Below are 13,816 nucleotides of genomic sequence, written 5' to 3'. Positions count from 1 at the left end.
ATAATAGTAAATTTGTTTCCAAGGCATTCTGATTCGCAGCCCTGCAAACAGCTGAAAAATTGTCAAATCAAAATCATTTTCTTACCGAAAAATATGTATTTTTGTCCAATACACATCTTTTGATTGGCTTATTGCTTCTTGAAGGGGAAGGGTTGATTTCAAAAAAACGGTAGCTGAGTATAAAAAGTAGCATAAACAATTTTTTCATTGTTTTGTTTACGACCTTTGATCTGATGAGATCTCATTAATGGAAGAAACCGGTTACGCTGTGTTTTTTCCTTGAGTTACGGCAATAGGAAGATCTCGAAATCTCCTCAGTCCATTTCCTCAAGAAATATAGGTACAGACAGGACTCACTCAGTACAGGGAAATTTCCTCTTAATTTGGTAATTTGAGATTTTAAAAAAATTATATATTTTATATAGCCATGCATGTATATAGTTTAATTTAACTGATTCGTTTATTAATACCAATTTTTATCCCCTCTATACTGTGCATGAATTTACGAAATGCTTGTCATGATCCCAATTTTGTTTATCCTCAAATTCAGGGCTTGGATTTCTAGATGGATAATTGGGGCATTTGCCCAAGGCTTCTTAATTTTAGAGGCCTAAAACTTCAAACATATATTTACAGACTAACTTAACATATTTCCTAGTTGGTGCAACATGATCTCTGGAGGTATGGGTGGCAGTGCACCCCACTTCCCCGGCAGCCTACTGATCTAATGTATAAGCGTCTGTATGATTTGACAACATCATTGTGCCCCCCTTCAGACTTTCATGTCTATCTCTGCCTATGCTCGGAGGTCCTTGGATCATAAAAAGAGTCAAAATCCAATTTTTTTTCATCCTGGTCACTGGCTAGGATGTGATCAACCCCTCTCCCCATCACACTAGTGTGTGGCCCTAGCGTAGTTGGCACCAATGTGAGAACTTTGTTTTTATTTCCCAAAGTGGCTACCCTTACATATGCACTGATATTTGCTAGTTTTTGTAACCCTTTATCAACTGTATAATTTAATCACGTATTTTGTTCATTAAACTTTTATTGTTCGCAAAAGTGCCAATTGCTTGGTGCGAAATAAAAGGTAGGGAAAGAACTTGTAATTTATATCCCTCCCCACTAGGATAGAACCCTCAACCTGACGGCAACCTTTATAGTGGTAGACGAGCGTCTTACTGCGCCACTCGGGTGTCTAAGAAATTTACGAACAGCAATCCAGGGATTGGCAATTTTCGACGTCATTTTTTTCTATGCCAAACGTGTCTGACAGCCTAATGAAAGTCATCAAACCGACGCTACAGGTGTTGGAAAAACAATCGCCAGCATAGAAAACATAAAAGTGGAAACTAACAATAACATTAGAAATAATAGTATGAATAAATATTCTCAGTATAACAAAATAAAACTCAATAATAATCAATAATATGTTGCCACCTCATTTTATGTAATGTATTTTTTACTTAAGGAAAATTTCAAATCTAGGTCATTAGAAATAACGTCCGATACTTCTTGATCCCACTAAAAGCAGAAGGCATGACAAAAAACGGCAGAAGTATCGAAAAATAAGAAGAAATATATAGGAACAATACAACCTGGCAAAAATAATAACCCTAGTGAAGAGATGATAACACATTTAGACTACAAAATGGCACTATTTCAAATATTACGCAAAGAAATATGTCATTTTAATCAGCCAACGGTACTAGCACCACCTGGAATCAATTATTCTAGAAGCCAGAGAGAGATCTAGAGAATATACTGTAGCCCATTGTGTCTCTTTATGTCGGCCTTGGCAATCTGGATTATATTGCATCTGTTCCGAAATTTAACTGGCTCCTAAATTCTTTTTTGATTTGTCAAGCCTTTGATTTGGCTACAAAGTTTTTTTTTTTTTTCCTGTCTGTTTACTGTTATTGAAACAGTGGATGGAAAACCAGAAGGAACCCTAGTGTCACTCGATGATAAATTTCATGTCAGTGAAAAAAATGTTTTGAAAAAATGCCTTTTTTGTAAATGTGGTTTGTTTCTGATAAAGTTTTTTTTTTTGTTTGTTTAGTTGTCATTTCAGATTAAGCAGAAAAGATGATGAAATATTTCATTGTCCTTTTGGGTGTGATGTTTTTCTATCTGTATTCGCCATATTTCCAAAAGTTGGATCCAGTATCATACAGGTAATAAAAATCAATGAGAAATTATTACACTAGAACCCAGCTAATCCAAATCCCCGCTTAATGCGAGGACTCTTTGAAGAAAAAGAAAACACAATGTGAGCAAGAAAGTTGAAGAATCAACAACAGAAAATAAACAAATTTACACACAGTCGAATCCCATTTTAACGAATACCATTATAGCAAAAAAATCTCATTTTAAAGAAAACTTTTCTAATCCCCCACGGTAAGCTTACTTAGGAACAATGTGAAAATCTGTAATTCCTTTATAACGAAATTGCATTACTACAAAGTGATTTCTCCGGTCTCTTGGAGTTTGTTATAACAGAATTTGACTGTGTTATGGGCAACAAATGCATGATCATATCTGAAAATAATGAATCACATATTTTCCTTCAAAAAAAAAAAATTTTTTAAATTTCCGTTTTATTTAAAGCGACATATACCTAGCAGACGATGCAGTTCGTAGCTATCATCTCAGAAATATGAAGTCTGCAGGGGGTCACATCATCCTTCTGCTCCATGTGTGGAAAGGCAGTTTTGAAAGTAACCACAGGTTCTAAATGAGTCTTTGGTGGAGTGTCATAATCTAGCCTAGATATTTTCATACTTTTACTATCCGTTGCTCCCTTGCTATGACAGCGTTTATCTATGACATCCCAAAATAGTCTATAGAAGAACCACTTCAAAGCACTAAATAGGTACTCGTCAGTGTTCATAGCTCAACCACAAATCCCTTGCAAAGGTTGGCGATGTCTCTAGGAGAAATGGCATACACTTTGAGAACCACTAATTTATCCATCATATGATGATGAGTCATTGCCAGTTGAAACTACAGAGAAGATTTCTACATCCATAAAATTTTGTGTGTGTGATGGTTGTTACAGTCTAATGATAGCATTTCATCCACATCGTTTTCTTCGTTTACTTGTAACCAGAGAATTATTTTAAAAACCAGAGGATTTTGGCGGATTCCTTTGTTATTTCTCGATTATCAGCAAAATCAATTCTTGGTCATACTTTTTCCGAGGTTTTCTTTAGCAAGGTTTCCGTCACGTTTTCCCATGTTTCTGCAAGCAAATGAATGACATTTTTCACCGATTTATTTATTTTTAATTTTTTTGGAGAATGGAAAGGGACCAATTCTCATCTTCAATGCGATATCGAAGCAACATATTTCTTTTGTACGCCTGTTCGGTGTTTTGTAACGTTCATTGGCTGAAGCAAAGGCATTAAAAAGTCATTTTTATTTCAGCGCAGTAGTTTCGGTCTTTGTTAAATAGAATTATTTGGTCTGTGACTATTAACCCCATTATAGGGAGTTGTACTATTATTACAGTTATAAAAAACAGCCATATTTAAAAGATCAACCCTGGTCCCAATTAGGTTGGATCAAAGGAGTTTTAATGTATTATGGGCAAGAAACAGAACAACCATTTTCCTTCTTAACGAATAAGTGTTGACATATTATTTAATTTGCTGTTACTTAACATTTCGTTTATTTCCCTGTTGTTCCTTTGCCTTATTACTGGCCGCTGTAGTGGTCATAGTGACGGACTCGCGTCACGAGGCCCCGGGTTCGAACCCCACCATTGCCACAGTGGTGGTCCGCTGAAGTTGGTTTTCTGTGGTTCCCAACTTCAAGGCGCGAATGCGAGCTGATCTCCCCTTTAAAAAGTCTCACCACAGAGAGCAACAGACCTACAAACAGTACAAATATAATTCAGTCATAACGCATCACTCGCTTCACTTCTGAAATATAGTTGGCGGCACTGAAAAATCAAACACAACACTACATAAGCACTCGGATTGTCAGGTACACACACAGTTACGCTTCCGGCACAACTCACTAAGTAGTAAATCGCCCATGGATGGTGATAGACCTGAGTTGAGCTCGGCTTGAAAGAAAGAAAAGCCTTATTGCTGGAGCAGTCCTTTACACCCAAAGGTACCAGCATGAAAGTATCATGGGGAGGCTAGGGTTAATGAGTGAGATATGTTCATAAGTCATAGAGTAGCTGTGTTTAAGAAGGAGGGAAATCATATAATCAAAATGTTTTACGTTTCTTTCCAGTCCTAATTTGCTGCTAACTCTTGATGGGCCAGTAGCTGTCAATGAAAAACTGGATTCCGCAGAAAGACTTTTGGAGGATGAGATTTATTGGCCCGAGTCAATGGCTATTTTTGATGGTGAGTGTATTGAAAAATGCAAATTGTGAATTTAAATTTTCAATACTGAAATCAAAGTTTTTGCTACTGGAACTCATTTGATTGAATATGAGAGTTTTTTTCTCCTTTCAAGGCGAGCTATACACTGGATTGGGGGATGGTCGGATCGTTAAAATCACTGACCGAGGTGTAGATGAAATATGCAGAATTGGAGATAAGTGTGGTATGCTATTTTAAAAAATTGGTTATTATATTGCCTAATACAGGAGGTTCTCAAGCTTTCTGCACCCTTTCTCTGAATCGGTGCTTATTTACGGCTCCTCAGAGCAGTTTAACAAAAAAAATCTCTTTGCAAAATACCAAATGTTGGTGGAACACCGCAGCACACAGTTTGGAGAATCCCTGGTCTAATATTTTTCATTAAATTATTTTAAATTTCTTTCCTGGTTTGACAACCATAATCCTTTTTATGGGCAGTGTATTATATAGTATTCATTATTAGTTTTTTTCTTTTGTGATATATGCTTTATATTGTGTTGCTGTATTTTGGTAAAATTTGACATCCATATTTTTATGGAGATCTATTTTCAGCCACTTTGTTAGGCAATTTGTCTGTTGTAGCCTTTATGTTTGTTGTGTTTGTATGAGAGACTAGTTAAGATGAGATGAATTTTCAAGTAAAAAAGGATCAGTTCAAAAATTTGTTAGTTCGGAGGTGGAGAATGTGATGCATTAAAATTCTGCAAATGACTTGTAACGGAATAAAAAAATATTTGCAGTGAGAAAAAACAGAACATATTCATAATTATTTCCTAAACTTAAGAGTTTATCTGTACACCAGGGTCATCTCAACAGCATCAGGGTCTCCCACAGCAAAGCAATGTTCACCAGCCTGACTGGAAGCATGTATTCAAATGTTAAGTTTCAGAAATCGTAGCACCAGATCTCATTATCATGTGACTCCTATGGACCAGAGATTCCCCCACCACCACCACTTCTCCATGCCCAAATGGTCCATACATTACAGCTGTGCTGTGCACTGTTTCAATATGTTGATATGTTTATTGGATCTTGTTCAGAAAAAATGCAGAACATAGGCTTATATATATTTTTTAATAGTTATGATTGCTCATTAACATTTGATAAGTAGTATTTCAAGTGTTCTTATCAATATTATTTCATGAGAAGTTGGTATCAAATATCCTTATATATATATTTGCAGAGGGTCAATATCAAGAAAATATATGTGGTCGTCCTTTGGGCATGAGATTTTCAAAATCCGGAAAGCTCTATGTAGCTGATGCTTACCTCGGTTTGTTTTCTGTGGATGTTAAAACAGGTAAGTCTATGGTTATAGAATTTATGGTGCATTGCGTTTGAGGCCAGCCGTCCGCTAGAAACAAAAACATGAGGCAAGCTACGCGAGCAGCAACAGCCGATATTGCGTTTGACGTTGTCCACTGAAAGCAACTTCTACACGCTACAGCGTTCGAAATCATGGGTGGTCCACTAGTCCGAGACCAGTGATTAAGCAATCGGACCACCGAGAAAAAAATTGTGGTGGTCTGTGGTACCGGTAGTAAAAAAAATCTGCATGTCCCTTCCCGCAGTGATACATTGAAGAATCTCCTATGGGAGAATCACCAATTCCCAGTGGATTTTTTTACGGCTTTTTGCACTCCTTTGGTGATATATCACTTTTCTAAATGTTAATATTTCGGAAAATTAATTTGTATTATTTAGAACAGATTTCGTTTATCTCTCTCTGACCAGTCATGATGTCTGCAGACCAGTAGGTTCTCAAATTCACTGATCCGTGGAAGCAGTTACTTTTATTTTTCAATTCTAATGCTGCACTACTCAGTTTGTGACTATACTCCATGCAGACGAGTGTGTTCATTAAATAATCTTGAAGAAATATTTAAAACCGAATTTTTTGAGAAAATTTGATTTATTATAGTTCATACTTATTGAGACATCTGACATAAACTTGGAGAAGGTGTTCTTGTTATAAATTAATGAATTGTTATATTTAATTGATTTGCTAAATATCATATCACATCCCATGAACGGTAATTATCAAATGTCAGTATTCATGTCTGTCCCCCGTCCCGGCTTGAAAATACACTAGAAATGGTATATGTATATACACACATTGAGTGAGTTCTTTGCCCCCCTCCCAGAAAAAGTTGAAATAACAGTCCTGCTTAATATCCATGTTCACACAGGGAGGGAGGGAAGGAGAAAGAGGCAGATGGACAGGAGGGGAAAAATTGAGTGAATAGCACGGAAAGAAAGTAAATAACCATAACGCACCTGTGCAGATACGACAAGAGCTATGTGATCCCATAGAAATCATTTTTCTCATCTGCAGTTGTAGCCGAAAATTACAGCTGATTCTTCCCATATGCCTTCGGCATGATACTAAGCTTGTTGGCACGATATTTAACAAGAACATTATGATATAAAAATATTTAACAGAATTTATTGGAATATCTCAGAATATAAACCAGTACCACTGAAATGAAAACTATCAAAGATAATACACTTTTGGCTGACACTTCATCTTCACATCAATAAAGTTCAGTTGAATCAGGAAATATCTTCAACATTGCAACTGAGATAAGTTATGTTGTTGGGGGGGGGGGGGGGGAACCGTATGGTTTTAACTGAAGAGTAAATGAAAATGTGGTTGCATAAGAGAGTCAAACTGACTCTTAGGAAACTTGCCAGGAAAGAAGTTGAATCAAACTGACAGTGCAAATTCACCAAGACAAAAAAAGGTTCCAATTGATCTAAAAAGTGGTCGTCGAGAAAAGAAAATGTGCCAAGTGGATGGTTATGATAGAAAATTACCTTTTTTTTTTACTAGCTTCAAAAATTCAGCTTTTTAAAAAAATAATAAATAAACTACTCTTTATTAATGTAAAAACTTATAATGTTTCTACTTAATGTTTCTATTGTGCCAATGCATTTTTGATGCATTTTCAGGAAACAAGGAGCAGTTGCTGAAATCTTCAAGGAGGGTTGATGGGCAGCCTTTAACTTTCCTCAATTGCTTGGCAATCGATGACGAAGAGCAAGTCATATACATGACGCAGTCATCTGCAAAATGGAACATCAGCATGGTCTTGATTAGCATCTTTGAGCATGAGACCACTGGTCGGTAAGCAGCTTTTTACACCATTGCTTTTGTTTTGCTATCTAGATCTCATTTCTTTCTCTGGTAATCTTCGTCTTTATTCATAATACTTTTTGTTGTTGTTGATTAATCAACTAATATTTTTAGCACCATATTTGAAAATCGTATGAAATATAAATTTAATAGATTTACTAGCATCTGTTAAAATACAATTATTTGAAAACCCACATTCTCCCGGGTTTTTTTTTTTTTTTTGCAGCTGAGTGGTAGGGAAAAACATCTGAATGGTACTTGTGTGTAGTGCAATGTACTGTTATCAAAATTTTCAACCAGTAATATGAAATGTTAACTGAGCTCTACCCCCAGCCACCCCCCCATATAGGAATTTATTCAAACAGGTTCTTTAAGTCAAAAAATGGTGAGAAACTCTGGTGTATTGGCAGGTTTTATTTTCAGAAATGTGACCAATGAATATTATTTTGTTAATTAGATGGCAAAACCAAGGTTAATCTGATGCTTAATGATATTTTATTTTTTATGCTATGTTTAGGCTTTTGAAATATGACATTAAGAAAGACACAGTGACGGTACTGAAGAAAGGATTCTCATTTCCCAATGGACTGGAACTGGCACATGATGGGAAATCACTTCTTTTAGCTGAAGGAAATGAGCATGTGATACATAGGTAAGCATAGGTTTTCTTTAATTGACACTATGCAGTTGAGTACTCTCTGCAACATGTCGTAGTCACTTGCTTTATTCTGTAATACATCCACTGATTCCGTTGAAACCCCTTTTGGACCCACCCTTTTGAAAACTTTCGTATATATCATTTTCTAAAACATTATTTCACATAAGTAATGGTAAAAAAATAAACATACATTCATTTATGTATGTATTCATTTATTCATTATGATCAAGCTTCCTACAATTATATCGTTCTAAGTTGTGTAATAATAAAAAATATTTATATTTGTATCCTGCCATTAATCATTAAATGTGCAAATAGTCAGACACATACCTCTGCATTATATGTAAGAGAAAAATTTCCAGTGTTTTCCCTTCCACATGGCTAATCACCAGCAAGTGATTGGACAGCTAACTAAGGTCATCATCAAATAGTGATGGAAATGACGTTGGCTCAAGTATAAAAGGTCATTCAAGTGCTCTTTTGAGAGAATGTCATCAGGGTGAGACTGGCTATAAATCAATCTCTGTGTCAGATAGTTTATGGTACATAATTTGTGCTGTCTCAAAGTGTTACAAAAAACAGAAACCGTAAGGTTGTTTTCCCACTATCTTTATGTTTACCAATCAATCCCATACCTTTGATGCTTGAGGCATTCATCTCAATCTGATAGGAACAATTAGGTTGACCTGAAGTGTATGTGTAAAAACTAAATACATTCTATGTTTTATTAGCCTGTTGTCTTTCTGTTGAAAGCATCAAGCCTCACATCATGAGATCATGTCCCTAAAGGGTTGAGATACTCTAACTATTCAAGTAGCCTTTTTAGAATTTTAATTACAAAATCTCATAAATAGATGAGAAATAGTGTTGCTGCTTGTATTGAATATTTGAGTAGCATTAAAAATACAATTTTCTCATGTGCTAATGTCATTCTCTTCTAATATATTTCTTATTACAGGTATTATATCAGAGGACCAGAGGCAGGTCAGTTGAGGAAGCTTCCGTTATTGCTTCCCGGCGAGCTGGATAACATCAGCCGCAACAAACGGGGTAATTACTGGGTCGCAGTCGCTAATGTGCGAGCATCCACAACTCCTACGACATACGACAAGCTTAGTCATTATCCACTGCTACGGAAAGCTGTTCTGATCTTCCATCATTTTCTTGCCTTTCCTGCTAGTGTGGTTTTACGATTGATTCCTTCTCCAAAAGCCAAAGATTTTGCTTTCGAGGTAATGATTTTGCTTCATAATCATGATCTATGGCTTCATGTGCCGTAGATCAAGAGTTTTTTGTCTTCACTACCACACAGTACTCTTATGCTGTCTCAATTATTATTTGCCATAATAAGCAGCAGATTTTAGCCATTTTGAGCAACAATATTGTAAGGTATACACTCAACACATTGAAGCTAGAGGTTGTACTTGCCAAGACACAACTGACTATTGGCTCTAATCACTTTTCACATAAATCCATCCTTTGAAGGTAGGAAGAAAATAATTCATTTCAATAAGGTGGTACATTGAGATGGTTGTATGCTGTCAAAAAAGCACACATGCACACAATAGATACTCTGAAAAATTCACTGACAACAGTTTGTCATAGATAGGTCAAGTAACTGAGTTGGTGAGAGAGTGGGTAAGTGAGCAGATGGCCAACAAAGTGTGCAAGTCATTCACTTGCCTACTCACTTATTCGTTCCCACACTTTATAGCTCATTCAATACTCGCCCATGTGCTCGCTGTTTATTCGCTCTCACACTTACTCACTTTCTTGCTCATTCAATACTCACTCAATCCTACACTTACTCACTTTCTTGCTCATTCAATACTCACTCAATCCTACACTTACTCACTTTCTTGCTCATTCAATACTCACTCAATCCTACACTTGCGTACTCACTTTCTTGCTAACACACTCACTTAATCGTTCATTTACTTATACATTGTTTTCTGACTCTCGTGCCCACAGCCCCCACATCTTGGAGAAGGACCCCAGGATGGGACCCCTCTATACGTAATTTATAGCATGAAAAAAATTATGAGATTCGTCCTAGGTCTAGAACCATGCCAGCCCACCCTTGTGGGGACCATGGTCTCACTCACTAACTCATTTGACCAGCTCAGTCACTTGATCCATCTTGAACTGTTGCCTGTGATTTTTCCCCTTTGATGAATTCTTTTTTTGGTGTATCCCTTGGCAGTGAATTTTCTGTAAATCCTCTTAGGTAGTATGGTCCTTATAGGAAACAAATCTCCAGTTTTTTTTTGTCTATAATTCAACCATTTCTTTTTTCAAAAAGTTATGGAATTTATAAATATATTATAATTGATCCAAGTTTTTGTCTTCAGCTCCTGAGTGGTCGTGTTGCAGCAGACATCATGACCCAGCACACTATGATCGCAGAGTTCAACGATGAGGGGAAGATCATACAGACTCTTCAGTCGCCCACTGGAAAAATTTGCTGCCTTTCGGAAGTCCAAGAACACAATGGTTACCTTTACCTAGGGTCATGGAGAAACAGATATTTGTTGCGGGTCAAGTCATCGTAGTCTATCAATTCTATTTTGCAGACTATACCCCCCCCCCCTTCCCCGTTTATGATTATGCCAAAGCTATTTTTAATTTTTGGAAACCTACTTAACTTTAGGGGAAATGCTATTGTATCGTTTACTGCAAAACTTCAATATTATCCACAAAAATTTACAGATGACAGCTACGGTATGTATTCAAATGTATATAGTGATAAATTCGCAAATGAAAATTTTTATGTAAAGAGTTGAAAATATGATGTTAGGGCATAAATTAGTTCATTTTTTTTAATTAATGCAAAATTTGTGTCACAAATTTCAAAACGGTCTTTAGTGCAATATGTAGCTATTGATATTGTGCATTCCAGTACCTATTGATTTGTATGTTTTAGTCATCCAAGCGTGATGTAAATAATGTCATTGATTATGATTATTACAACAGTCAAACAACCAATTCATATATTATATATAAAGGTTGCTGCGTTGAACATATTATTTTCATTGAATTAGTATCAATGGTGATTGTGATACGGTTTATGTTTCTGTTTATGTTAATGCCATTGTGAATGCTCTTGATTATCATAAGAGATTTAATTGCAAAAATTTTTGATATGATTGAAACAGTTCTGAATTCACATCATTAGTCTTATTCCACAATAACAAAAATGTCTGGTTTTTTCTGCAAAGTATTACTTTGAAATTGAACTATTGTATGTTACCTTGTTAGGATCAGTACCCATGTTACCATTCTAAGCATCTCTGGCACCAATTTACCTATTATACTGAAATTATGCACATAAATTTCATCAACACTTATCAAACGCTTTTAAGGCTTGTATACATTAGCACGAGAATTATGTAAGCATTCGCAATTGGTTGTTCTGTAATTTGTAAGATGTTGTGAACGATTCTTGAGCTGTTTGAACCGAACCCACTGGGAATAGTTTTTTTAATGAACACAAAGGAAATTTGTGTACCCACAAATGGATAAACATTGGCGCTAATGTATACTCGCCTTTACTGACAATTCTATAATAATCAAATAATCATGCTTTCCATAATGTACATGTCATCTGTACAAGAGATTCATGGGCTGACTCAATTTGTTTGTTGTGCCATCTATTGAACACTGTTGGTACTGAATATTTAATTTCATCTAAATTCATCCTCCCTCCAAATAATTGCATTTGCTGGCAAATTATTGATGTTCATTTCTCACAGGGCCGCAACTAGGGAGGAGCGGGCGCAAATCTCACCCTTTAACCTCTCCTACAAGAGGGCGCATGCCAAAATGTGTGCTTGCCCCAGCTGACCAAACATTAAGTTGCCGCCCTGATTTCTCATTCACCAAACTGTTCAACAGCAAGAATTGTATCATTGTCATTAATCACAGCAGTGAAATTCTACATAATAGAATTTCCCACCTGTACACAGTTACTTCTTTAAGATCTAGTGCTCCGCTGATTGGTGTTGGCATACTTGTGAGGGGTCCTTGGTGGGGAAGGAGGTGTGTTGACGTGATCATGTGTTTTGGTATTATATTGTGCACTAAAATGTAAAATTACTCTGTCTCGTCTTGTTCTACATATGAGCAGGCTGTCATCAACTTTTCCAAAACACACCAACTCCGGCTATATCACTATATTACAGTTTATTGCTGTTAATTAGTTGGGTTATAAATGAAGGTGCCATCTATCAGTGGTTGCCTCAAACTCGTTAGTAAAATTATCTTGTTATCTATATTTACCCCCAGACTCTGATCTGGGACCTGATGGCAGCAACCTTCAAGTAGTAGATGAGCATCTTACCACCATGTCACTTGGATGCTAGGATACATAACTTATACTTTCAAATGAGCACAACTCCAGTCTATCGCCATGGGCAATTTACTACCAATTGAGTTGTGCTGAAAGTGTAATTGCTAAAAAAACTGGCATTAAACAGATTGCTAAAAAACTTAGTATCGGTAATGGCTCAGTACACACACAATTATTGTTCTCAGCCAAAAAAATGTCTTTCAGTAATTTGTACCAAAAAAAAGGTTTCCAGTGAAAAATGGAGCTCACTCCAGTATTCACAGATATGTAAATAGAATTTCCTCATCCCTACATGTATCAGATGTATGTATTTCACTCTATGTAATTAACATGGTGCTTGATACGCATTTCAATTTAACAAGGAAAACATTTAGCAATAAATGAAGCAAATATTTGTATATTATAGCTAAATATTTTTTCTTTCGGAAATTGATGTTTTGATTACTTAGTACACAAACTGTGGTATTCTCTTATTATTTTTCCAACATTGTAGAGCATAGGTAAACAATTTGGATACCAGAGCGCAGTACAATTATATGTGAATTACACCTGTCACATAAAATATTTACATTAGTTTTTTTTAATGAAAATTATTTTGCTCCTTTTTTTAAAGCTGCATTTTATAATTATAAATACAGTATTGAAAATATATTATACACGCTGAATAAAAAATACATTCCGCAACTATTCACTATTATATTCAATTTGTTATTTTTCATAAATAAAGCTTTTTTTTTTCATCTCGATGCAATGTTGATTTGGTTTTATATTTTGCATTTAATTAGTTCATGACAGATTGTTAATTCTGTGATGATTTGGTTATTGTGGCAATTAAACAGAAACATATAGACTAAGTTAAGAATGAATTCCAAGAGTTAAAGAGGTCTCGTACCTTTTAACATGGGGGAAAAACTATGCTCTAATAGAAATATCATTAAAAATACTTTTTTAACCATTCATTTATTTCAAATATTTTGCACATAGTTTTGATTTTATGTGTTATTCTATATATGTTAGTATAAAGTTTCAAGCTAATGGTATGGTATGGTTCTAATTTTCAAAATTCTCAAAATGTGACCAGAAATCACCCTGTACGAGTTTTGAAGATGGAAATACAGTGTACACAAAATAAAAAATGTAAATTTTTAAACGATCCCCGCCCTCTAACTTCTAATTAGACAGCTGTTGCTCCTTCTCTTCTGAAAACAAATCGCATGTTTTTAACTGTTTATTCCCTGAGATATTAAAATTCAAAAACCGGAGACAGGTTCGGGCTTAGAATTTCGCGGCTC

The 13,816-nt window shown here is 35.6% G+C and overlaps 1 protein-coding gene across 1 annotated transcript; it reads left to right on the top strand.

Annotated features, from left to right (window-relative positions):
- Positions 1 to 140: 140 nt before the first annotated feature.
- Positions 141 to 13,270, top strand: LOC149079880 (adipocyte plasma membrane-associated protein-like). The gene is made up of 9 exons (XM_089240387.1): positions 141 to 386; positions 2,063 to 2,177; positions 4,249 to 4,364; positions 4,477 to 4,566; positions 5,566 to 5,682; positions 7,335 to 7,509; positions 8,036 to 8,170; positions 9,135 to 9,408; positions 10,528 to 13,270. The coding sequence occupies exons 2-9, from the start codon at positions 2,089 to 2,091 to the stop codon at positions 10,726 to 10,728; spliced, it is 1,197 nt and encodes a 398-aa protein (XP_089096513.1). The 5' UTR covers positions 141 to 386; positions 2,063 to 2,088; the 3' UTR covers positions 10,729 to 13,270.
- The last annotated feature ends 546 nt before the right edge of the window (positions 13,271 to 13,816 follow it).

The sequence above is a fragment of the Pholcus phalangioides genome, unplaced genomic scaffold, assembly GCF_987345545.1.
Source record: "Pholcus phalangioides strain wild (caught in Gottingen) unplaced genomic scaffold, Ppha-v1.0 ptg000012l_1, whole genome shotgun sequence".
In the NCBI taxonomy this organism is placed as follows: Eukaryota; Metazoa; Arthropoda; class Arachnida; order Araneae; family Pholcidae; genus Pholcus; species Pholcus phalangioides.
The sequence above is the reverse complement of the archived record's forward strand: the minus strand, read 5'-3'. Positions and strand labels throughout refer to the sequence as shown.

Bases quoted from the DNA above. Each gene is read 5' to 3' on its own strand.
- LOC149079880 (XM_089240387.1), top strand. From the start codon at position 2,089: ATGATGAAATATTTCATTGTCCTTTTGGGTGTGATGTTTTTCTATCTG. The intron at 2,178-4,248 runs GTAATAAAAATC...GTTTCTTTCCAG, and splicing joins TTGGATCCAGTATCATACAG to TCCTAATTTGCTGCTAACTC. The intron at 7,510-8,035 runs GTAAGCAGCTTT...TGCTATGTTTAG, and splicing joins GAGCATGAGACCACTGGTCG to GCTTTTGAAATATGACATTA.